This window comes from Sminthopsis crassicaudata, chromosome 3 (assembly GCF_048593235.1).
Source record: "Sminthopsis crassicaudata isolate SCR6 chromosome 3, ASM4859323v1, whole genome shotgun sequence".
Lineage (NCBI taxonomy): Eukaryota > Metazoa > Chordata > Mammalia > Dasyuromorphia > Dasyuridae > Sminthopsis > Sminthopsis crassicaudata.
The window spans coordinates 176,564,097-176,591,133 of NC_133619.1; the positions used below are offsets into that span (position 1 = coordinate 176,564,097).

The window sequence follows — 27,037 nt, forward strand, 5'->3', positions numbered from 1 at the left end:
TCTAACATTTACTAACATAGAATCTCTTAAATTTTGGGCTTCTATGGATGGGGTCCAATGTTAGGAGCAACCTTTTCCCCAGTATCCTCCTACCTCCCCATCTCCTCTTTCATTTTCCATATCCCTGTCTCTTTGACTTTTTATGCCCCCACCCAGAATTTCAGAATATGATTCATATTTAGACTTCATGCTTGTAGGTAAAAAGCTTCTTCCCAAATCCTTACAAATATTCAATATAATGCATATGCAGTAAATAAAAGCCCATTTTATTTTGTCATTCAGAAAATGAAGAAAATATAAAGAATTCACGGTATTCTGTAAACAATCAATATAATTCTCTCACTCTTTAGGGATTTGTATTTGCCACCAGCATTCAAAAGATCGCCAGATTTAGTAGCATACCATGATTTGTCTTTCATTTTGAAGGGAAGTGAATTTGGAACTTCCATTCTGTTGGGTTCCTGTTTCCACAGGGATGCATACAATTTCCTCAGTGTACAGAGCTGTTATGTGGTTCAGACTGCCTGCAGCTTCTAAGTATTTCAGTGAGTCCCTTTTTTAGCTCAGAGAAAAAATACTTGGCATTGTATGATGGACAACTCTCTATGGGAATAGAGTTGAATAAATTATGATAATCATATACAGAAAGTGCTAAGTTCCTTGTTTCATACGTATGTCATGATTTTAGCTTCTTGTTGCTATTTCTCCCAACACTAAGGAGTGAGATATAAAACAATCTTCTTTCTGTAAAATGAATTCTGTTAAAAAAAATCCTCCTTTTGATAGGAGACCAGATCCCTGAACTCTTGAATTTAGGGTTCCCTATAAGGTAAGCCTGAAAATTTGTCCTGCCTAGGAAATTTCCCCTTCTCTGGCTTGATAATTGCATTCTGAAATTAAATCTTGGGTTTTTAGGGAGGCAGTTCTTGGGATCTCTCACCACATACTCACATGATTCCCATCTCAATTACTACCATGAGGTTGAGAGATTATACCCTTGCATATCTCAGGCTAGAATTAAGAATCTGACATTGTCCAGTAACTTTCCTTTCAGACTTCTGCTTCAAGTACTTCAATGTACTTCTGCTTCAAGACATCCATAAATGCCTTTTAACTGCTTTCAGGAGTTCTTAAAAAAAAAAACCTAGAAAAGGAAAAAGGACTGAAAAGGATGTTTGGTTCAAAGAGTCTACCATTTGAAGACTCCCAAGTCAGCCAATTTACTTTGGGCAAATCTTCTTTTAGTGAAACCCATCTTTCTGAAAGGTTCTATGGGTCATTCAGAGGGCATAAGAAAATGGGACTAAATATTCTATATTAGGCTCACTTCCAGGAAAGTCACCAACTTGTTTAGGAAGTGTAATTCATTAATCTGTCATTTCTATTTATTTCATAGAATTATAGAGGTGGGAGAAGAAAATTACATTTTATAGATGAAAAAATTGAAGGCCAAAGAAGCCAACTGACTTATCTAAGCTAACACAATTTAGCAATTTAAAAAACATTTTAGAAGGCTTTTTTAAATTGAGAAGATGAAAAATTTCTGAGGTTAAAACCTTTAGCCTTTGGCTTCCACTGGGGTTTCTCATGTTGCTTTGTAATGTGTAGAGTGTGTCTATGATAGGAAGAGTGTTCCTTTTAGGTGACAGATCTTTACATTCCTTTAGATACAATTTGTCCCTCTCCCCTTCTTCAAAAGAAGGTGGGAAAGGGCAGGTACTTAAGTTGGCTAATGATTAATAATGTGAGAGAATTCATGAGCCTGGAACCTAATCTCCTTCTTACTTCTTTTTCTGGGTGGACATATACCCAATCTGCATTCACAGTCTAAGGTTGGGAATTCCCAGAAGGGTAAATCACAGTGCTATAACTCTTTCTTAAGATTCTAAAGGTAATTCTAATGTAATAACTATAATTCCACTATTCACAACTAAGTTCTTGTATCCCTACAAATGTGCTCTCCATTTAAGAAATCAGCTAAAAAGGTACCATTATGCTTAATCAGAATTACTTGGTAAACAACGGACAGAGTAAGAATGGTTAAAAACAGCATGCTATCCATAAACCTGGGACATATTTTCCAAACAATGCTCACACAGTATCCAGGAAGAGTTGGCAGAAACTTAAAGAAACTTAAAGCATCGAGGCTCTTGAGTAGGGGACATGTAACCCTGAAACAACTCATTATGGACTCTATAACTTAATATCTTTGATATCTTTCAGGGATAATTTGTACAACAGGCACTGATGGATGGATCTCTTCTGACCTATATGTTCTGATGAACTAATCTGCTGGCTGCTATACTCAAATGACCCCTCTGTTGATAGGTAAGTTCTTTTTAGCAAATCAGAGACCCTAAGCTAGGGATCCGTGGAACTTTTTCAAGTTTGCTCCCTTGGCTGAACTGTGATGCAGTAATATTTACTTTTGGCAAAAACAGCAACCCTAAGCCTTGGACTTACAGAACTTTTTTCCAAGTCAAGCAAAACATTTCCAAAATTTGTTTCATTTGGTGGCACTATTATACTCTTTTGGTAAAAATAGCTCCCCTAAATCTGGGATCAGTATAGTTTTTCTAGGGTTACCACCTCTGAGAGTAAATGCCAATTCAGGGAAAGGGAAAGGTAGAAGATTTCTCTCCAGTCAGCTCTTTTAAGTAGCAAAGCTTTACCTTTAAACAACTTTTCTATGTAGCATGTGACAGTGAAGATTATGACCCACTTCTGAGAACTCTTCTCACCTTTATTTAGAATAATAATCGTGACCAAAATCTACTGCTCCAAAGAAGGATATCTTGTGAAGTAACTCACTTCTGTCTGCTTCTGTCTTAGAGTGAGAAACCAAACCTACATTTTTGTCATCTGAGTCACAAATAGCCAATATAGAATTGTTCATTGTTCATCGTTCAATCTAACTCTCCACTTTTTATCAGCAGAGGTAGAGATCTAAACTTCCTAGATAACCAATTTTCATTAGCAACTCTTCTTGGTTTGGACTCCATAGAACATTTTGCTCTTGTACTGGTGTACACTTTTCATCTTCCTTTTGTCTCTCATTTTTCTCTATTAGATTGTAAACTCCTTGAGGGCAGGAGTTTTTTATTTGTATCCTTGACACTTAGCACAGTGCCTGATAAAATAGGTGCTTATTTATGTTTTATTTATTTATTAAATATTTATAGTAGTGCTTTTTGAGGTGGCTAGGAATTAAGAATTGAGGAGGCCCATCATTTGAGGAATGACTGAATTATTTGTGGTATATAATTGTAATGGAATATTATTGTGAAAGAAATGAGCAGAATGATTTCAGAAAAATCTAGATTTATATGAACTGATACAGAGTGAAGTAAGCAAAACCAGAGAGCACTGTACACAGTTGTTAACAGCAGTATTGTATGAACTGTGGTGATTAACTCAGCAATACGATGATCCATGACAGTCTCAAAGATCTCATGATGAAAAATGCTGTCTCCACAGAAAGAACTGTATTTGAATACAGACTGAAGCATTCTATTTTTTCATTTTTATTTTTTATGATTCAAGTTTTTTTTCCAATAAAATGACTAACAGGGAAATATGTTTTACATAATTGTATATGTATAATCTATATCAGATTGCTTACAGTTTTGGGGAAGGGAAGAAGAGAAAGGAAAGTTTGGAATTCAAAACTTAGAAATCAGCATTAAAATATTTTTTACATGTAATTGGAGAAAAATAAAATATTAAAAATATTTATTTGTCTCGTATGGTTCCAAAGTTGTCAAATAGTTAATAAAATATTAAAAATGTTTATTTGTCTTGTCTTGATAATCCAAGGTATCAAATTTCTCAGCTTTCAAGTTTAAAGTATTGATGATATAAGCCATATGTAAAATATATGCTGTGAAACAGAACATTTTAGCATTTCCTTGACATACTCCTGTGAATTAATGTACCACTAGAAAGAGAATATCTGGCATCTGAAAGGTATATAATAGGGAAGAAGAAAAGATAGGCAGATCCTGTGACAAGAAGCTCCATGTTGTAGCGAGGATTAGGTTTCAGAGTGGGATAAACTCTGATAATTCTAGCTTATTCAGTGGTTAAGTGAGCAGAGGATACAATAGTGCTGCGAAAAGGATTTCACTTATTTATAGATAATGGGAAGCAAAGTAGTGCCTAAACTGAGTTTTTCCCTGACTTAAGCAGGAGATCTACAGTGAGTTGGTTCCCCAAACTGATGTTATACTCAGATCAGCTTATGATTCTTTGTAGCCACAAAGGGCACTGTACATTGCATTTATATTTCTTTTAGAAGAAGGGAAAATCAAAATTTCCCTTCTTTTTTTCCTTTTACCCCAAATTGATATAAATTTTTGCGAAAGCCAAATCAGATTTTTCAACTTATCTTTCTTTGAGAGTTTAATAAAAACTGCTATTGAATCTGGAGTCATCCTTTTTGCTTTTAAAGAATTAAAAGGCTAAATTACAAGACTGCATTAGGGAAATGTGGCAACTATGACATGAAATATAAGTGTAGTTGTAGACTAAAAATGAATGGAGGTTAAAAAAGGGGACTAAAGAATTCCTGCTCTCTAAATAGGCCCTACTAGATAATATTAGCTAGAATAACAACATATCAATGACAGTGAGAATTGGGTCTTTTAAAAGAGAGGGAAAAAAATGGTTTCTTTGCCTATACTTCAAGAAAGCATTCAACCAAAAAATGTTAAAAATTCCCATTATAATGAATTTTTGATTACTTATGTTAAAGGAAAGAGAGCAGCAATCCCTTAAAACCATTGTTAGTAATGTCATGAAATCATATAATTGAGTAAGTGTTAGAACTGGAAAGGATTTCAGATTTGATTTAGTCCAGTCCTACCCTTACCCCGAGGTTTTTTGGAAACAAATAAGTCATTTATATTTGGTAATAGTTTATATTTATTTATTATAATGTTTATAATATTTAACATTTTACCCTAATTATATCTTGCTTTTGTTAATATTAAAATTATTTTTGTATCTGGATATGTGTGGTTTGGTGGTAATGATAATGACTGAAGATTGTTGTTGCATATCCTTTGTTTTCAAAGAGACCAATGATATCAGGAAGGTGATGTCATGATTTGCAAGTGAGTTAGATTTAAATGAGGGTGGGCTAAACAAAGTCACCTGCCTCACTTTCTCCTCCAGAGCCATCTGGGTCCACTGGCAAGATATAGATGAGGATAACTGGACCCTGGATGCAGTGGGAGACTTTGGCCTTTTTAAGCTAAAATCTGTAACAAGTCTCATGAAGGATGATGGGAGTTAGAAAGAATGGAGAGAAAAGTGGCTTTTAATTAACCATTTGCTAATTTAGGTCATTAATCAGCTTGGTTTGCTATTTCTCAATTGTTGGGCTTCTACACTAAAAATAAATTTCATAAAAACAAGGAACATAAACAGTTGTCATGTCTTTTGAATTAATAAAGGTCAGCTACCATTTTTAGATTTCTTCTTTTTTTGGAAGGCAGTTAGAGTTGATTTGTCCAGATTCAGAGAGCTAGTGGGTGTTAAGTGTCTGAGGACAGATTTAAACTCAGGTCTTCCTGACTCCAGAGTTGATGCTCCATCCACTATGCTATCTAACTTAACTACCCTTCGATTTCTTCTTGACTTTTTTTGACCATTATATTTAATTCCAATCTCATTTTAATTTGTTTATTAACTTAGGACTGAACTATGACCAAAGAAATGTGATTTAATGTCCAAAAAGTCACCATTATTTGAGGCAGCTGGGTGATGCAGTAGAAGGAGCCTTGGGTCTGTAGTCAGGTAGGTCTGATTTCAAATTCACCTTCAAACATTAGCTGTGTGACCTGATCAAGTTCAGTTTCTTCAATTGTAAAATGAGGATAATAGCACCTATCTCCCAAGGTGATTGTGAGTATCAAATAAGATAATTGCAAAGTTTTTAGCACAGTACCTGGAACAAAGGAAGTGCATTATGTTATTAGTAATTATTTTATTAGTAGCAGTAGTAGTAGGGCTAATGCATTTTTGTAGCATTCAACAAAAATATATCCTGTGCAATTTCTCTAACCTACAAATATTTTGGGGGGACCTTCTTAATAATAGTACACAGTAATGTACTCCATTAGATGGGGCATATCATTAAGAGCTAGCATGTTTATAAGTTAAATGGAATAACATACTCAAGACTCCAGAAGTAGATATGATCTCCAAAGTCTTTATAATATTCTATAATGTCTACTGTGTTTATATGGAAATTTGGCGCTCTCTATAAGGATCAGTGCTCTTTCTTATATAATATATATATATATATATATATATATATATATATATATATATATATATATATATATATAGTTGTTTATGTTATCTCTTCTATTAGAACGAGAGCTCTATGAGGATAAGGTCTTTTTTGTGTATCTTAGAATAATTCCCCAATGGCTTTATGTTAAGACATAAATATAGATATATATAGATGTTTCTGCATCTATAAAAACGAATATTTGCTCTATTTACTTCATGATATTATTGGGAATGAATTGAAATAATACAAATGAAAAATATTTGTTGATATATATATATATGCATATATATTAAGGTATGATTATGATTTGTAATCTAAACATCAAATATGTCATGATAACCATTTTTCTTTTTTTATCCATCTATTAATAATTTTAAAATAGTATTTTCCAAATACATGCAAAGATAGTTTTCAATATTCATCTTTGCATAACCTTGGTTTCAAATATTTTTTCCTCTCTTCTCCTCTCCCCCTTTCCCTAGATAGCAAGCAATCCAATATAGGTTAAACATGGGTAATTCTTCTGAACATATTTCCATATTCATCATGCTATGTAAGAAAAATAAGATCAAAATGGTAAAAACAGAAGGGAAAAAAGCAAACAAACAACAAAAAGGTGAAAATACTCCACTTTGATCCAGAGTTTCCCCAATTCTCTCTCTGGATGCAGATGGCTCTTTTCGTCACAAGTCTATTGGAGTTCTCTTGAGTCACATCATTGTTGAAGAGTCAGTCCATCATGTTCTCTTGGTTCTGCTCACTTCACTTAGCATCAATTCATGTAAGTATTTTTCAGGCCTTTCTGAAAAAAAGCCTGCTCATCATTTCTTATAGAATAATATTCCATTATATTCATATACCCTAACTTATTTGGCCATTTTACAACTGATGAACATCCACTCAGTTTCCAATTCTTTAGCCACTACATTTGTGCACATATGGGTCTGTGGATCCTTTCCCCTCTTTTATGATCATCATTCTTTCAAGATCAAGGAAAATGTGGTGGTCTAAGTTAAAAAACAAAAACAAAAAACCAGACACACACATGTTGCAGACTGTCAAGATTTCTTTCAGTGATGACACAAATTAAATCATGGTCGTTATTCACAACACCCTAGGGAGATACATAAATATCCCAAGAAGGAAGAAATGTAAATAGTCTATACCATTTGTCTAAACAAGAATTATGCTTGCAATTCAGGACTAAACTTTATTTGCTCACTCCTACAATAACAAGAAAGGAAGGAAAGAAAAAATAGAAAAGGGAGTGAAAAAGAAAGGGAAAGGGGAAGTAAAGTTGGGAGAGAAAAAGTGAAAGTAAAGATCAAGAAAAGGGAAACAACAAGGAAAGAAGAAAGAGGGGGAAGAAAAGAGGAAGGATGGGAGAAATGAAGAAAGAAGGGAGGAAGGAATAAAGAAAAGAGAGAAAGGAAGAAGGAAAAATAAAGGAAGTAAAAAACATCAATAGAGTATTTATAGAAAAGTTTTAAAGAAGTTCATAAAACACAAATGGCAATTTTATTACTGCATTACATTTAATATATACTTAAATTATACTTAAGAGAAGTCCAATTTCATATGTGATCCATTGAAATGTTTTTGTTTGTTAATTATGAACTTAATTATGAAAAAAAGAACAATGGGTAATTCTTTGAAGGTACTAACTTTAATTTACAAGATTTTTCGGGCCAGAAAGTTTTCTCTCCTGGTTTGTTTTATAAATATGTACAGTATACAAATATTTTGGCTAGCTTTGTGATACTGTTACAGCAGCTCCACCTTACTAATCCCTGTGGAGAAAGATCAACTGAAAGATATTAGCTGTGTGGAATTAAGTTCCATTTCCTTGGTGTGAATTAAAAATTGATGCTGCAGCTGATTTTCAGTTGCTGATTTGTACTGGCATAGCCTTGGACAAGTTTAGAGCACTGAACATAATTTGGAAATGCTGTTATCATCAGCATTTGTGTTTGGACCTAAAAAGTTCTTTAAATTATGTATATATTTTTAAAAGTTATTTTCTTATCCAACAATTAGCACATTCTCTTTGCATCTCTTAATAGTGAGCTTCCCCCCCTTAAATTCCAATTTCTCTGTTGTTTTTGACGGCAAATTCATAATAACAAAAAAGATGTCATCTTTATCCTAATCCAAGATTTGAATAAAAGTAGCCCCCAAACAACATCCTGCCTTCCACATAGGAACACTAAAAACATGTTTAGATCAAGAACATTAGGATTTTAAGATTTGTTTTGTTTAAAATCCTATATTTATATATGTTTTCAAGGCTGAGCAGAGGTAGCAAAAAAATTAGGAATTCAGGGCACCTCTTTTTTCCTTATGAGATTCATAAACTTAAAAAATTTAAATAGATGAAAAGAACTCTTCAGCAACTCAGTTAGAAGGAAGAAGGAAAAAAAGTCAAAAGTAGCTAGGATTATTGCTAAAGCTACAGTCATAATATTTTTAAATAATTTCCTCTAATGTTAGTTTGCAAACTTTTACTTCACTTTCTTTTATATTCTTTGCTGTAGTACTCTGTCATAGCAGCAAAATAGGCATTTTTTTGAAAGAAGAAGAGAGGAAAAAGGATTAATTTGATCTTCATCAGTTTGAAGTTAGTGCTAAAATGGGCCCTTAAAACATAAACCATACACTTATTTCTAATCTCAGTCTTGGGAAAATTTTAGAGTCTTGGAACATGCGACAGTCAGAGAAGCAACCAAATGAAATGTTTGGCAAGCACTGTTGCATGACTTCTTAGTCAATTGTGTTTGAATAAACATTTTGAATCAATATTGGAAAACCTCTTTTTCCAAACTTAGTAGGTGATACCTGTTTTGTAGGCTACACCTTCCTCAATATTAAAGTGCTGAAAGCATCTCTAATCTATTTTGGCTCCAGTGTTATTTAGACTTGCTTGTTAGAATAATTGAAGCTTTAGGCTTGATGGAATTGGTCATGTCTTGGTCAGATGTTTACACACTGAGAGTACACATACACATACGTATGTATATATAAAATTTGAGGGAAGGAAACTTGGTGGAACTTTGTTTTTGTAACCCTTGAATATGCACATTAATCTATCAGAATATCAAAGTCTCATTTATAATTTCTAGGGGGGGAAAACAAATCAAGAAGCAGCCTCCAAATTTTTATGGGTCAATAGAAAACTTCCTTTCTAGTCAAAACTTTGAATCTTATACTACTTCCAGTGAGTATTACTGTAGAATAAGACTAATTGCACAACTGCCTTTAAGCATCACTAGTATAAAAAAATGGAACCTATTGTTCTTTTTCAGTAAAATATTAATAGTAAGATTGACTGGTTGAAAGTAATGAGGAAAAAAATTCTAAAAGCCTTTGTAAAGATTTTATTTCCACTATATATATTCATTAACAAAATCAGCTCATGTTAATTTCATTTCTAATGAAGGGGATAGAAAAAGCCTAAGCCATTTAAAAATAAATGCATTCTCCATCTAAAACCACATTTTATTGACCTACCACAAGTATGTTATGTTCTCAAAGATCTAACCTTGTTCCATTGAGACGTATTTCATCCCCTGTTTATATTTTAAAGCTGAACTCAGTGAAACTTCCTTCTTGAAGCCTTCCCTGATCTCTTTCTTCATTGACTTTTTCATCCTCAAATTGACATATTACTTTGCACCCCTTTATCCTTTTTTAATGTAATTTTAAGGTATTATAGATATTTGCTTTATTCCCATTTAAAACCATAAGATTCATGGTAGGAATAATATCCTATTTTAAGTTCACATCTCTCCCAAAACCTAAAGAGTGCTCTTTACAGAGGAACTACTTCATGTTTGTTAAATTAAATTGAATTCACTCACTCCATCCCTGTTTATTCAGAAATGCTGAAAGCATTGGTCAGAAAAATCGATAATTATTTTTCTTGGTAAAAGAGTAGGTAGCTTGAGGGGAAGTGCTTATATGGCACTTACTACGTGCTGGGCACTGAATTAAGTGCTTTACAATTATTATCTTATTTGATCTTCATAACCACCTTGGGAGATAGGTGATATCCTCATTTTACAGATGAAGAAACAGGATGAAGTGAAGTGACTTGTTCAGAATCAGAGGATTTGAACTCAGATCTTTGTGATTCTAGGCCTAGCACTTCACTACCAAAACCAAAACAAAACACAAAGCAAAACCATAAAGAAGTAACTAGCCTCATTAGCAGTCTTTCCTAGAAAACAGCAAGTGCTGAACTCAGGAACAGGTTTTTAATATTGATAATTTGGATGGAAATTATGTACCATGGAATCATAGTGATTCCATACACAAAAGCATATTTAAACCACACTAACTTTAATGTATTAAGTATTTCTCTGAGACTTAAAACAGGATACCAGAAACACCTTTACTATCAGAAACTAACCTTTCCCTAACACCCTCCAATAATTGTAAATAAGAATATGGACCAGAATGTCATTATTAGGGGAGCCCATGGTCTGTGGCAGGCATGCCACCAGGAGGAAGATAGGTAGTAGGGGAGGCTGGGGCTGTCCAGTATAAATCTCCTGGAATGCTACTTGGTTAATTTAGGGTATGTTAACTGGTCACTCCATTTGTTTTCTGAGGGGTATAGATTGCTTCATTTCCTTCACCAATATTCATTCCTTAGACCAGGATTTTTCTTTTCTTTTCCTGCCTATCAAGGAACAAAGGGACAGAATCATATAAATTCCTTGAGGGTAGAGGAATGCCATATTATTCTTCATTATTATATCCCTAGTATCTAGTTCAGTGCCTCAAATATAATGTGCACTTTATAATAAATTTAATTGATCCAGAGTGTTCTGCCTTATAATTATTTCTGAGGCCCCATTAAGTACAAAATTCCTCTAAAGAACAATCTTATAAATTCTTTCCTACCCCTGAAGGCAGCAATGTTTTTGGGATTTTTCCTTTTTTAAACAAAAAAAAAAGAGAGAGAGAAAAGGCATATTCTCTCCAATGCTGACCTACTTTCTACTTATTTTTTAACCCCTCTCACTGACTTTTTATAGAAAGATACAGATTTATCATACAATGATAATGAATAATAAAGAATATATGGGATCTAACTAAAATGCATTGTTTTTGAGATTTAAACTTGGGATACTAGAAATACCTGTAGTATCAGAAACTAACCTTTCTCTAATATCCTCCAATAGTTGTAAATAAGAATATGGACCAGAATGTCATTAGTAGGGGAGCCCATGCCAACAGGAGGAGGATAGGTGGTAAGGGAAGCTGGGCTGTCCAGTGTAAATCTCCAGGGATGCTACTTGGTTAATTTAGGGTATGTTAACTGGTCACTCCATTTGTTTTCTGAGGAGTATAGATTGCTTCATTTCCTTCACCAATACTCATTCCTTAGACCAGGACTTCTTTTCTTTTCCTGCCTATCAAGGAACAAAGGGCCTTGAGGGTAGAGGGATGCCATGTTTTTCTTCATTATTATATTCCCAGCATCTAGTTCCTGCCTCGAATATAATGTGCACTTAATAAATTAAATTGATCCAGAGTGTTCTGCCTTACAATTATTTCTGAGGCCCCATTAAGTACAAAATTTCTATAAAGTCACAGCAGAACAATCTTATAAATCTCCCCTGATCCTAAAAGCAGCAATGTCTTGGGGATTTTTCCCTTTTTTAGCATAAGGGTTATAGTTAAAAGAGAGAACAATGCTGACCTACTTTCTATTTTTTTTTTTTTTTTTTTACTCCTCTCACTTTACATAAAGTGACTTTATTTAAAGATACAGATTTATCATTCAATAATAATGGGAAATGTTTGGGCATATAAATCTGAAAAATGGAGCGCCTATTTGCACCGTTTACCACACAGCATTGTGGAGGTTAAAGTTATATAAATGTTATATAATAAATTAGCTAATCTCTATTCATTTACATACCCCTTTTTAGGTTTATAAAACCTAAAAGTACATTATCTCAGTTGGATTTTCAATAATTCCATTGTTATTATCCTTACTCTGTTGATAGATCAAAGAAATTGTGCCTATGTGTGTCTGAGATGGCATTGTTTCTTAATTCCAAGTTGATCCAAGTTGAATACCATTCACTAAGATATTCAGCCTCTTTGGAATTATTATAATTAGATATAATATGCAAACTTGAAAGTTTGCAATTAATAAAAGTAGATGTAAATATGTATACAATACCTAATAGAAAACATGCAATTATATAGTAGCTAACATTTATGTAATACTTTTCAAAGTGCTTTATACATTTAATTAATTCATTTGATTATTATTATTCCCATTTTACAGACGAATAAACTAGGCCACAGAGTAAATTATTTGCCTAAAGTCACAGTTTGAGACAGATCTGACCATGGTTCTTTTTAATTCGAAGTTTTGTGCTCGATTATCCACAATGCCATCTAGCTTAGTGGTCCTCAAACTTTTGTTCTCAGTAACTTTATACTATTAGAAATTATTAAGGAGATCTAAGAGTTTTTGTTTGTGTTTTTGTTTATATAGGTATAATTAGAATAAAAATTATTTTGAATATGTAGACCCTCTGAAAGAGTTTTGAAGATCCTCAAGTTTCTTAGGACCACACTCTGAGAACCCTGATCTAGTTTATTATTAATATAGGAAAGTCTACTTATGAAGTTAATGGAATCTGTCTGGGTCAGCTCCTTTGAGGCCATTCATTTGTAAGGAAGCTATATAAAAAGCAGAATCTTGAATGAAGGACTGTCTGTAAAATGCAATGAAGACCTCTAAGATTTAACATAACTTTATTTGTTGCTTATATTTTAAAAAATGAAAATCAGGGGGAAAAAAGGCTTCAAGAAGCCTTTTGAGAGGCATCCTATTTTCAGATGTCTCATTTACTAATTAAAAAATCTTCAAAATAGCTATTTTTATTTCTTAATTTTTTGCTGAGGCAATTGGTGTTAAGTGACTTGCTCAGGGTCACACAGCTAGGAAGTGTTAAAGTGTATGAGACCAGATTTGAACTCAGGTCCTCCTGACTTCAGGGCTGGTGCTCTATTCACTACACCAATTAGCTGCTGGTTATACTTTTAAAAGGGAATTTTAAAGTAACACTAATTACAACTTCACATAGTCTTATTATAGGGTAGTTTTGGCTATATAGTTTGGTCACAATTATATCAAAGTCTGCTTATAGTGATAACTTTTGAATTGATCTTTCAATATTTTGAGTAGAAATATACATAGGATATAGGGACAAGATATCCTACCTAATGCTATCAAAGGAACAATCATTGGTTTTTTTCCCAATAGTGTAATATTGGAATTCTAAGACACCTAAAATTCTTGCTTTTATTGAGTAAGGACAGTAGTGACTTGTAATCCACGAATTGATTCAAATCATCTTCCCAAGAGATAATTTTAATTAAAAAATTAACTATAAAGACTCAAAGAATATTCCCCCCTTTAATTAAAGTAACTATTTTAGATCATGCAAAAGTATTTTTATTACATTGATGAATAGACTCAATATTTCAATACAAGTATGTATACAATTCACAAATCAAAGGGTCATTGAGAAATTAAAATGTCTTTAAATACTATCAAAGTTTTATATCATATGATATTGGCATACTTATTTATATTCACAGTTTTCAAAGTAAGAAAAATGTTTAATTGAACTTCTGTTCTAAGACAAATGGATACAATAAGACACATTCACTAGTTTTGGTCTGTTCTTCTAAAAGATATAACAAAATTCACTTAGGAAAAGAAATTTTTTAAAAGAACAAACTCAACAAGTCAGCAGCATTTTTTCACTTAAACTTGTTTGAAAGTTAATATTATAGTAAACAAAGTGCTAAGTCAGTTCTCCAGCTGAGATTTTTAAAGTTAAAAGTACAAATCAATAGCCTTAAACAACTTCATCAAACTGGTTGTATGGTGACATCACTAACCAGCTTGTTTTCAAATTTTAATTTTTAATAATACAACATTGATTTTATTAGCCAATTGTACACACTTACAAAAACAAGGAAGAAAGCAACCTTTCTCTGTATCATTTCCATTATTCACAGAGATTGTGGATTAGACAGCCTCCAAAATAAGTGGCCCCTAAGGAACCAATGCTTTTTTCATTCCTTCTTACAGGAAAGCCTTTGGGGTTATACATTCTTCATGAATATAGGAAATTCCCTAGTGTTGTTTCATTGAAATACAAGCCGAATTCTATGGCTCTGAGCATCCACATTCTTACTGACCAGGGATGGGGTAAGTTGGGGTAGAGTGGAATAGAAAAGAGAAACAGAGAACAAGTTTATAATAATTCAGCTAAACTTTCAACAAAATGAAGGTTTACAAACAGCTTAACAGAAAGAAAAAGGTTATCATGCAAAAAAAGCTTTTGTTCTGATTCAGTGTTCTATCATCTAATAGTATTCTTATTGTTGTAGCCATCAAAAAGACTGAAAGAAAATCATGTCTATATTCTGAATACATTTTAAAACATTTGCGTGGAATTCGGTAACCTAGCCTCATAATTTATTTGTAGTTACTTTTATTCAGGCCTTTAAGTTGATGAACATTTTTCCAGTTGTAAATTCTAATTATACATTTCTCTTCATGTCTTTAAGTTTAACTCCTAGCAGTTTTACAGCCAATTAATTTATAGCAACAACTCTTCTTGCAAATCATTAGCAAAATATAATTTATATTAAGTGCCCTAAATTCCAGTTCTATTACCAAAACTTGGGCTCAGAACCGATAGTATTCCTTAGCAAGAATAGGATCTAGAGGCACTAAAGAATGAGAAAATAGTACCCCTTTTCTCCATCCCCACTGGCAGCAAAAAGATCACAAAAAAGATGGTCTTGGTCTTGGCAGCTTCCATTTTCTAAATTTGGTCTGCTCTTCAAGATGCTGTTGATGTATTTTTTGCCTACATAAATCCTATTTGTGTACACACACACAGAAATTCACAAAAGAAACAAATTTGTCACAAATACTCTATTTGGTTACAAGCTCAAAAAACATTTTCTTATCACCATGCTATCGAAGGCCTGACCAACTATGTAAATAAGATGCCCATCCAGAGGATCGAGAGGTACTTTCTTCTTCACCTTGGAGAGAGAGAGATAAAGAGAAAGAGTGAGAAAGAAAATCAATTTAAATTCTTTAGTAGCAGATAAGCAATATGAAATAAAGACTAAGCAACCAAAATTTTACTATGACTGGTTATTTCCAAAGGATTTCTGTAATTTATATTCTACATTAGTTATTATTTATATTATTATAAATTATTAGTTATATTCTACCATTAGTTATGAACTATAATTATTATTTTTCGGTATAACACCATACTTATTTCTTATAGGAGAATAGCAGTAGTTAACTTCCATAGGGTTGTGGAGTCAAAATAAACATGAAAATTTAAAAAGCATAGCCAAAAAAAAATATAGCTGTAGAAAATTAAGGATTGATCTTTCTTTAAATATACATTCCAACAGTCCATGACTATAAGAACTACTATTCAAAAAAGCATTTTTCTCACAGTATATATTTGTTTCCCCATGATCAATAATTTACTGGCTTTGCTCTTTTAAAATACTCCATCACATCCCCCCCAAAAAAAAGCATGAAGTGTTTAATATATTCATATATCTTAATCTTAAGGCAAGCAATCAAATAAAGAATACATGTGTGTAATTATGTAAAATATTTTCATATTAGTAATTTTGTACAAGATTCCCTGAATATAAGAAAAAAAAAAGAACCAGTTAAAAATGGTTTGTTTTTACCATGGTATCAAACTCATTTCTTTCTCTAGAAATGGATAATATGCATTTTTCATTGAACAATACTGTTGCTACTGTGGACAATGTTCTCCTGATTCTGATTTGTTCACTTTGCTAGGCATCAGTTCATGTAAGTCTTTCCAAGTGCTTTTGAAATCATCCTGCTTGTTATTTCTTATAGTACAATATTATTCCTTTTATAGCAGCTATTTTTGTGGTGAGCATCCCTTTGATTTCCAATGTTTAGCCACCACAAAAAGAGCTACTATAAATTTTTATACAAGTTTTTTCCCCCTCTTTTGGGGTGTCTTTTAGGATATAAACCTTGCAGTGATATTGCTGGATCAAAAGATATACCCATATAGTTTCACATTTTTCTGTAAAGAGATTTTTAAAAAATATTTCAAAGTTTCAACATTTGCATTAATTATCCTTTAGGAACAAATTTTTAGAAAGGATAACTCTACCCTTTAACTGGAAAACAAAACTCTTCAGCTAGTCTGCACTGGGGAGTAGTAACATTCATGTTCATGAATGAAACTGCTAGAAATTGTCTTCCTAATTTTTATGGGTATATGCTTTTGAGTGTATGCTTTTTTTCTCCCCCCAAAGTGTAGATTTTTCAATAAAACTGTATGTATTTTGGTAGAATTTAGGGTTAGGATCACCAAAACTTAATGCTGAAAGATCATTATGAAAATATACATTTGAACAAAATGTTTCTTTCATACCTACAAGAGACTAAAAAAATTAAAGATCATTAGCTTGAGTTTAAACTTTGAATAAATTTATGAAGATATGCAATATAGGCATGAACAACAGACAAATCACTTTAAATCTGACATTTGGGAACAATTAATCTCACCCACCTTGTGCAATTGCAATAAGCTTTCCTTTCTCTTCAGGACTAAGCTGCAACATTGTGTCAATGACAGGAAGAAGCCTCTCTCTTTCACTCCCTGCTTTTAGAAATATAAATTGTAGCAGGACATTCTTCAAGTATTCTAGGTTAGCTACTGACTTCTCCCGTTCCTGATTCCTTTCCAATCTCCTTACTTCACTTTTGAGAAGCTATAAAAGAAAAAGAGAAAGTATAACGGGAATAATTTGGTCCTTTATAAAAGAGTCATTAGTGTAATACCATAGACTTCAGTCAAATCCTGACTCCTCCAACTTTCTGGGATAAATTATCAAGGAAAAGAGTGAATAACCTCATACTTGCATAGAATATGACTCATCCATCACTTGTTCCTAAAGGTCTCAAGAACCACTGTGTGCAGTAGTATTATTCTACGCTGCTGTGCTCTGCCCTCCTTTTCTGTTTGGCAGTAAAATTGCTATATGAATTATACAGACTTTCAAGAGGTTCCACAATATAAATGATTTCTTTCCTTTTTAACCATGCCCCCCTTCTCCTCCCAGTTACAAGTCGAGGAAAATTTATAATTCATTTTTGTAAGATTTTGAGTTCCCAATTTTTCTCCTTCCCTTTCTCCTCTTCCCTCTTCTGAAGACAGTAGGCAATTGGATATAGTTTATACATGTACTATCATGTAAAACATATTTCTATACTAGTTGCAGTTGTGAAAGAAACAGATAAAAAGAAAAAAGAGAAATAATAAGCTAAATGTAAAAAAAATATGCCTCTATCTGTGTTCTGAGCCCATCAGTTCTTTATCTAGATAGCACTTTTCTTTGTGAGTCCTTAGTATTTGTCTTGGATCATTGTGTTGCTAAAATGAGCAGTCATTCACAGTAGATAATCACACAATGTTACTAAATGCTATGTTCATTGTTCAATATTTTCCTGGTTCTGGGTCATTTCAAGTCTTACCAAGATTTTCTGAAATCTGCCTGTTTATCATTTCTTATTGAACAATCCCATTATATTTATTTACCACAAATCTTTCAGCCATTCTCCAATTGATGGGCACTCCCCTTGATTTTTAATTTTTTGCCACTATGAAAAGGACTGCTATGAATATTTTTCACACATATAGGCCCTTTTATTTTTATTTATTTATTTTTTTGTGATCTTTTTGGGATAGAGACCCACTAGTGGCGTTGCTGAATCAAAAAGTATGCACAATTTGGTTCCCTTTGGCCATAGTTTCAAATTGCTCTCCAGAGTGGGGATGAGTTCAAAACTAAATGATCTTTTTTAGACTTACACTTTCTTGTACTTGTACTTAAGTGACATCATTCTGTCATGCCTGTTCTCTACTGAGAAAAGTTAAAATGCTCTTACCTGGCATTCAAGGCCTTCTACAAATGCTCTCTTTCATTCCTTACAATTATATATATATATATATATCCCACTATTCTCTGAAGTCACCATGTTTCCTCTGTCCCTCTATTCCTTGGTCACAAACATTACCTATTCCAGGAACCTCCCCCCATTTTCCTTCTTCTGTGTGAGAATTTTTACTCATTATTTAAAACTTGACCCCAAGGTCATCTCATCTTTAAGCCTTTTTTGATTTGTGGGTGGATAAAAATATCCCACCTAGGATTTTATACAAAGGTTTTTGTCTTTTGCAGTCTTCCAATGAACATATCATATAATATACTTAGTTATCTACACTCATTTTGTTCCCCCCTTTTAGACTGTAAGCACATAGCAGATGTCCAATCAATGTTTGATGAATAAATGTTTCTTGAAGTTCAAGTACTTCATATTTTATAACTCTTCTGTCCATAAAACATATGGTATAATCTTTTGTTGAAGATATGCTTAATGGACACATCATGTAGACAGAATGTTTACAAATATTGACATAGTTTCACTAGTGATTGGATTTACTTAGACCTACCTTAATTTGCTCCATAAGAATTGCATTGGTTGCTTCAGTCTCTCTAAGAAGACCATTCAAGTGGTCAGCACTCTTTGTAGTGGAATTGAGCTTCTGAACCAATTCTTCTTTGCTGAGTTCTTCATGCCACAGAGGAGGTTCTGAAATTTTATTTTTTGAAGATTAATTTCCAAATGAAAAAAAACAATAGTCAGGAAGTAGAACATCTTATGTGAGGAACAGCAAGGAAGTCTGTTGTCACTGGATCACAGAAATTGGGAAGGATGGGGCTAGGAAAAGTAAGGTGTTAAAAATTTTAGAAAGTTAAGTTATGGACCAGGTTGTAAAGGACTTTGAATGCCACATAGATTTTATATTTGCTCCTGGAGAGGGTGACAGAGGACCACAGGAATTTAGGCAATAGAAAAGTGACTTAATCACATCTGTACCTAACAATATCTATGGGCTCTTAGCATTTGAAGCTTAGGAAGGAGAGATTTTCAAGCTGATTTGGTTAACAACAAAAGACTAGAGGTTTTAGTAACTACTATAGGCAAATGACAGGCAATTAACATCTGTAGAGACCAGATGTGCACAAATACCAAAGAGGAGTTGTAAAATAAACACAAAAGTCTTCACGGAAATAAAGTTAGACAATGTTAGCCACTGAAAATGAAATAAATTTTCTAGTCCAACACTTTTATTATGGATAAGGAAACAAGAGGTCTACAAAGGTAAAGTCACAGAGCCTTTTCATGGCAGAACTTAGATCATGGGATTTAGTGCTAAAGAAGTCTTTTGGGATCATTTTAAATAGCAACATCTTTATTTTTTAGATGAGTCAACTGAAGACCAGAGTTTTATTTTTCCAAGTTCAAAGAACTGATATTTGTTGCAAAGCCATGATTTGAACATTGATACTCTGGCTCCACACTTCCAACCTCTACTCTACTATATCTGGAATAGATAGGAAGTGCCTTTTCTCAAAGTTCTGAAGTAGGATCTCCAGACTAATTTTTATATTCTATTAGTGTTTTCTAGGGCTACTCAAAAGGTTTCTCAAACTATTTATCCACCAGTTCCTGATTCAGGACAAAGGAATTCTAGAAAAGGACAGAGGGTAAATATAAAAAAGATTGTCTTCAGAAAAAAGATGCAGAGGGGAGGTTGAAAATTCAGTTGTATTTGTGCTACAGAAATATGCCCAGGACCAATTTTAATGATCATTAAGAAGGATATGTAATGGATATATTTCTTTCTCTATGTAGCCTAAGCCCTAAGGAGTTTGAAATGAGAAAAAAGATGGTAAGGAGTAAAAAAAAGTTAAGTAGGGAACTTAAGTACACATGTAGGAAGGTTAATCCATAGTCTTATTATACTATAATTTGAGAATAAATCTATCAAATTTAATTTCTTGTCCTAGACTAATTTCCAGGATAAAGTGCACAATGTCATGGCTCTACAGAAAATGGAAAAATCATTCCACCAGCAGTCTTAAGTCTTATTTTTGGCAACAAGTTATTCTTGAGTCTTGTAGCAGATTTCCAAATGGATTTTTTTTTAATGAATTTTATTTTATTTTATTTTTTGGATCATGCCTTTCAATACAAAGTGAAATGACTGGCTAGAGAAAAGGGGAGGACTAGGATAAAGTGGAATCAGAAGATGGTAAAAAGTTAAAGGAACCTATAAAAAAATCCACTGGCTTTGATGGACAAATAAATTAACTAAACTATAAGTTGATAGTGTGAAGGGATAAGAGTTTGTGCTTAAAATTATTTTGACTCCACAGTATTATCTACCCAAGAACATACTATCACATGAGTGATCATATCAATTTGGATGTTCCCTCCTATGACAAAGATCACTCATCCTGCTTGATTTTTGGGTATTTCCTCCTATGTGTTCAACAGTGGGGGCTCATTCAACAGGCTTAAGGCCTACCTCAATCTCTGATACTATAAGGGTACCATAAAGGCATTCTGAATGTCTGTTTGTTGGGTCCCAGGACCAGCCCATTTTTCTTCCTATCATATATCTTTTGGAGGATATCTTCTGTTCCTTTTCTTTTTTGGAAGTTCCTCCTTGCTTATATGTTGCAAGTTGTTTCTGCCTACTTTGTTATTTTCCATAGTCTTTGGTATGAGATTAATTTTTAATTCTAATAAATGTTGTTGCCCTATCTTCCTTTGATCTCTCTCTTTTTTTTTTTTTAGTCCAAAAGAAACAATGGATTCAAAGACACATTCTATGTAAAACTTGCAGTGCTCATGCTAAGTCCTTCCTGATTAAAGAAAGATTTTCAATATGAATTTATATATTTCTCTTTGCTAAGTCATTTTGCTTCTCTGAATCTCATTTGGAAAATGTGGGTATATCTGTGGTCCTTATAATGTTTAAGATACTCTCTAACATAAAATTTTCTAATTAGGCTCACAAATTGAAGAACTGCTTTAGGAGTTCCTAACTTTGTAAACTTCATAATCCTAGTCTTTATTATTCTTATTTCAAATATTCACTTTCTCTTATTTGCAGCTTTAATCCAACAAATGTTAATAGTTTCATTATTAAAGAATCAACCATCCACTTATTCAAAGGATCTTTAAATGAAAGATTATTTGCAGTTTAAAAAAAAGGGAAAAAAAATCAATATAATTTTCTGCCTTCAAAAAACTTATAGTCTAAGTAATTCTGCGTTCTATTCTGCAGTTGGTAAACTTTCATCTTTACAACTTTTTATCAAAACTGGCATTGTTGTTCCAGCCATTTATCTATCTTTTCTGAGAACTGAAAGTATCATGTTACTTATAATCTAGTAAGGGAAATTCAACAAGGCAACTGCATGGCCAGCAGCTACTGACTATCTGCCTAGTGACAGCATTGCCATTAACACTCTCAGCCTGTGATTATAAGACTTGGAAGAAAGCAGAACTATATGCTCATTTATACAGTTTGGATTCAATTGTAAAGGCAAAAATTTATTAAAATTTTAAAGGACAAAAGTTTACTGTTAAATAAAGGAAGCAATGTCACTAGTCCTGAATCTAGTAGGCAATTATGGAATCATATGAAAATAAAACTTTCACTTAATAAATGGATTCAAGTTGTATAATTAATATTATTTAAAAATTTTTTCTTTGAACCAGAACTGTGATTTCATTGGTAGAGGGCAGACAAGATCCTGCCCAGGGATTTAAGAGACTGTGACTTGACAAGAGTCACCCAGTTAGTGTCAGAGAAGAACTTATATGAAAGTCTTACTAAACTCCAAAATCAGCTCTCTATCCAATAGGTCCTGCTTCCTCTTTTTTACTTTTTAATTGTGCCACAGAATTCTGATGCATCTTGCTGGGTCAGATTTAGAAGATAAATCTAAAACCACACTCTAGGTAAGGCATAACATTTGCAAATCAGGAAGAAGTGCAATGGCATTCAAAAAAGTGTCATCATGACTCAAGAAGGGACCCTCATAAATTATAGTAGGAGTAGTTCTACATTACCCAATTTTGTCTCAGGAGAATTAAGAAGCTGTTCCAGAGATGGCGTATGGATACTTGTAGAAGATACAGACTCAGTGTCAGTTGTTTCCATTCCCTCTCCCTCTTCCCTGGCTACAGTGTGCATTTCAAGGAGGGGTAAATCTGTGTTTCTCCTTTCACGAAGATTCTTCAATGATTGATGTGAAGAAGCTGAACCTAATTAGGAAAAAAATAAAATAATATGTCTTTGAATCCATGAATAGAAAAAAAGATCAAAATACTTTTCATGATCTGATGAAAGCAATTCCAAATAAGTTTGTACATATCTAAAAGTCAAAGATCAGCAATGAAAATGAGATAATTGGGACAAATTTCAAGGACGGGAAATTACTTAACTGGCATGATCAAGTGGTACAAAAAAAGAATTTCTAGCTTACCCTTAAAAACCAGAAATGAATATACTTTATAATGACATGGAATCTTTTATCATTCAATTCATTTCTACAGGGACTGAAAGTTATTGCTTTTTAAATAGATTGGATGAGGTAAAATCTTCACAAAAGTCTTCACAAAATTTTTTTGAATGGGCAGCTTTTAATTCTCACAAACTTTTTGGTAACTCAAAGTTGGAATATTATTACACTATTAAAGAAATGCATAAGTCTTAATTTCTCTTCTTTTCCTCTCCTGCTGTTCCCACCCAATAACTGTATAATGTAGTGGAAAAAGGCCGATGTGTGAGAGGATGGAAAAAGAACTAGATGATAACTAAATTCCATACATTTGGTATTGAAGGAAAATAAAACATTTAACAATATTGCTCTGTCAGGACCAGGAGATCATTATACACTTCAACAACAATACTATATGATGATCAATTCTGATGGACGTGGCCCTCTTCAACAATGAGATGAATCAAATCAAGCTCCTATAGAGCAGTAATGAATTGAACCAGCTATACCTGGCAAAAGAACTCTGGGAGATGACTATGAACCACTACATAGAATTCCCAATCCCTCTATCTTTGTCCGCCTGCATTTTTTATTTCCTTCACAGGCTAATGGTACACTATTTCAGAGTCCGATTCTTTTTGAACAGCAAAATAACTGTTTGGACACTTATACTAATATTGTATTTAATTTATACTTTAACATTTAACATGTATTGGTCAACCTGCCATCTGGGGGGAGGGGTGGGGGGAAAGAGGGGAAAAATTGGAACAAAAGGTTTGGCAATTGTCAAAACTGTAAAATTACCCATGCATATAACTTGTAAATAAAAAGCTATAATAAATTAAAAAAAAAAAAAACAAAACAAACCCACAATATTGCTCTGGGCTGAACAACAGCCCCAAAGTGTGCCATCTGCCAGCTCCCAAGATGCTACAATAGTTTTTATTTGATTCAGGGGCATTGTTAAGAGTCTAGTCAAACTTTTAGGCAGCAGAATCTAAATATAACTAGTTATCTTGGTAAAGCTGAAGTCATATCAACCTTTTCTAGGTTCTAAGGGTATCTGAAATTAGCTTTAAATACTATCCTAAAGATGTTGCTTCTGTAATAGCTTAAATTTTAACTTTCTTGTAAAAAAGTTTTGGAAAATGAGGTGTTTTGTCATTCTTCTAATCATAAATACATTTAAATCAGTCTATTTAATGAATAGCAATAATGAATATTATATTGTCCCCCAAAATACTAGAGACTAAGCATCAATCTATGCTTGATAGAGGAAATTTAATGTGAAAGAAAAGGAAATATTTAACACAGTAGATAATATATAAATGAGGATTTATTACTCTAAAAAGTTATATTGTCTTAAAGTATGAACTTAAAGATTTATAGATATATTTATGGATAATTCAGGATAAATTAAAGATATTTGTTCATTAAATTTCTAGTTGATTTAATGAAAGGTGACTACTCCAAAAACTTATAAATAGGAAGATTTTAGGGTAACATTTCTTATGATCATATGAATATAGAAGAAAAGTGATGAAAGTCTGAAAGTTACAAAAATGAGATAATCAAAAAGTTGCTGAATGCATACATACTTTTGGTAGTAGGATCACTCTTTAGTTGGAAATACTGAGCTTCCACTTTGGAAAGTTGTTGCTGCAATGTCTCCATGGTCTTCCTGTGGTCTTCCTGCAAATGCCTCATTTGATCCCGGAAGTTATTGCGAAGTGTTTCATTCTGGGATGTTAGCTGACTCACAGTCTGGGCATGGTCTGACTTCATCACCATGTTCTCTGACTGTACTGAACAGAGTCTGAAGGATAAAAGCAATTTATTTATTTTTAATAGTATTTTATTTTTCCAAATACATGCAAAGTTAAGTTTTCAGCATTCACCTTTGCAAAACCTTGTATTCCAAATTTTTCTTCTTCCCTCCCCACCTTTCCTCTTCCCTAGACAGCAAGCAATCCCATATAGGTTAAACATGTACAATTCTTCTAAACATATTTCCATATTCATCATGCTGTGCAAGAAAAATCAGATCAAAAGGGAAAAAAACCACAAGAACAAGAAAACAAAGAAACAAGAAAAAACAAAAGAACACACAAAAAACAAATAACAGAAAGGTGAAAATATGCTTTGATCCACATTCAGTCTCTGTAGTTCCATCACAAGAATATTGAAATTGCCTTGAAATCACTTCATTGTTGAAAAGTGCCAAGTCCATCATTACATAATCTTGTTGCTGTGTATAGTGTTCTTTTGGTTCTGTTCACTTCATTCAGCATCAGTTCATGTAGCTTTTTTGAAATCAGCCTGCTCGTCATTTCTTATAGAACAATAATATTTCATTACATTCACATACCATAACTTATTTAACCATTCTCCAACTGATGGGCATCCACTCAATTTCCAGTTCCTTGCCATACAAAAAGGGCTGCTACAAACATTTTTGCACATGAGAGTACTTTCCCCTCTTTTATGATCTCTTTAGGATACAGACTAAGAAGACACATTGCTGGATCATAGTTCCAAATTGCTCTCCAGAATGGTTGGATCAAGAAATTTATTTTCTAAAATCATTTAACTTTACTTTTAGCTTCTTTAGGGACTGATTAAGAGAACAGAAAAATCTGCCTTTTAATGGAAATTTAGGCATACCTTCAGTATGACAAAAGTCTTTCTATAGTCTCAATTTTGTGTTTCTTTGAAATATGTTATAGTCTCATGTAGTTGCTCCTAGTATGAAATGCTAGACACCTGCTTGTGTGAGTTAAGTATTAAATATTATTTTGTTTCTTCTTTCTAGGGTATGACTATATAGTTTCAGTCACTTTCTAATCTCACTTAAAGTAAAACCAAATTCTCAACAAATTATAACTCAAAAATATTGAAAATAAGCTGTCATATTGTTTTATAATTCCACCAATAATTACATAAGAACACCAATGATATTTTCCCCTTATTATTCACGTTAATTTATGTTGAATTTTGAAAAATATTTTATTTTTCCATTACATGTAAAATAATTTTTAATATTAAAACTTTCAAGTTTCAGATTCTCTCTCTATCCTTCCCCCCCTGTTGAAAAGGCATATGTGAAGTTACGCAAAACATTTTCATAAAAGTCTTACTGCAAAAGAAAACTTAGATCTTGTTAATCTGTATTTAGATACAATCAGTTCTTTCTCTTGTGTATGGATAATAGCATTTTCATCCTAAGTCCTTCAGAGTAGTGCTGGATCACTGTACTGCTGAGAATAGCAAACTCATTCACAGCTAATCATCTCAGAACATAGCTATTACTTTGTTCACAGTACATTGCACTTTGATGAACTCCTGAAGCACTTTCCAGATTTATCTGAGAGCATCCTGCTCATTTCTTATAGAATAATAATATTCCATCATAATCACAATTCCATCATACCCACAATTTATTTATTTATTTATTTTTCCCCTGAGGCTGGGGTTAAGTGACTTGCCCAGGGTCACACAGCTGGGAAGTGTTAAGTGTCTGAGACCACATTTGAACTCAGGTCCTCCTGAATTCAAGGCTGCTGCTCTATCCACTGCGCCACCTAGCTGCCCCTCATATCCACAATTTATTCAGCTATTTCCCAAATGATGGGCATCTCCTCCATGTCCAATTCTTTGCCCTAAGAGCTGCTACAAATATTTTTGTACATATAGATCCTTTTCCTTTCTTTCTTTTTTTAATCACATTTGAGTTTCTTGTCTAGTAGTAGTATTATTAGGTAAAGGGATATGCATTTTAAACTCTCTGGAAATAGTTCCTATCTTTTGATCATTTATCAATTGGGTAATGGCTCTTTTACAAATTTGACTCAGTTCCCTATACATTTGAGAAATGAAGAATGAGATTTAGGCATAAAGAACAAGAAATGAGGCCTCCACTGGAGAAACCTGATTCAAAATTCTTTTTACAAATTACTATTGCTAACTCTATATTCCCTGTTAATTCTATTCTCTCTCCCCTTTTCACCCTGTCTTGCCTCAACAGTGTTTTGCTTCTGACATTTCCCCTCCCTCAATAGACCCACTATCACCCTTTACTCTTCTCATTTCCCCTTTCCCTCCTATTTTGTTGGAGGATATGTTAGATTTCTATACCTATGCTGAATATGTAGTTTATTTCCTCTTTGAGTCAATTCTGAGGAGAGTAAGAGTTACTCATTCCCCTTCTCTTTTCCCTTTTATGGCAGATGAAATCATACCATT

General features: G+C 33.1%; 1 protein-coding gene across 3 annotated transcripts in view; it reads right to left on the minus strand.

The window, feature by feature from the left end:
- Positions 1–13,761: 13,761 nt before the first annotated feature.
- The window catches only part of GCC2 (GRIP and coiled-coil domain containing 2), a 60,638-nt gene continuing 47,362 nt past the window's right edge, over positions 13,762–27,037 (minus strand). For all 3 annotated transcript variants that reach the window (XM_074299652.1, XM_074299651.1, XM_074299653.1), the window contains exons 19-23: positions 24,394–24,611; positions 22,365–22,559; positions 18,886–19,025; positions 16,942–17,143; positions 13,762–15,397 (exon numbers count right to left, since the gene is read on the minus strand). In XM_074299652.1, coding sequence (XP_074155753.1) covers positions 15,327–15,397; positions 16,942–17,143; positions 18,886–19,025; positions 22,365–22,559; positions 24,394–24,611 — 826 coding nt within the window. In that variant the 3' untranslated portion in view covers positions 13,762–15,326. The remainder of the gene's footprint in view (positions 15,398–16,941; positions 17,144–18,885; positions 19,026–22,364; positions 22,560–24,393; positions 24,612–27,037) is intronic.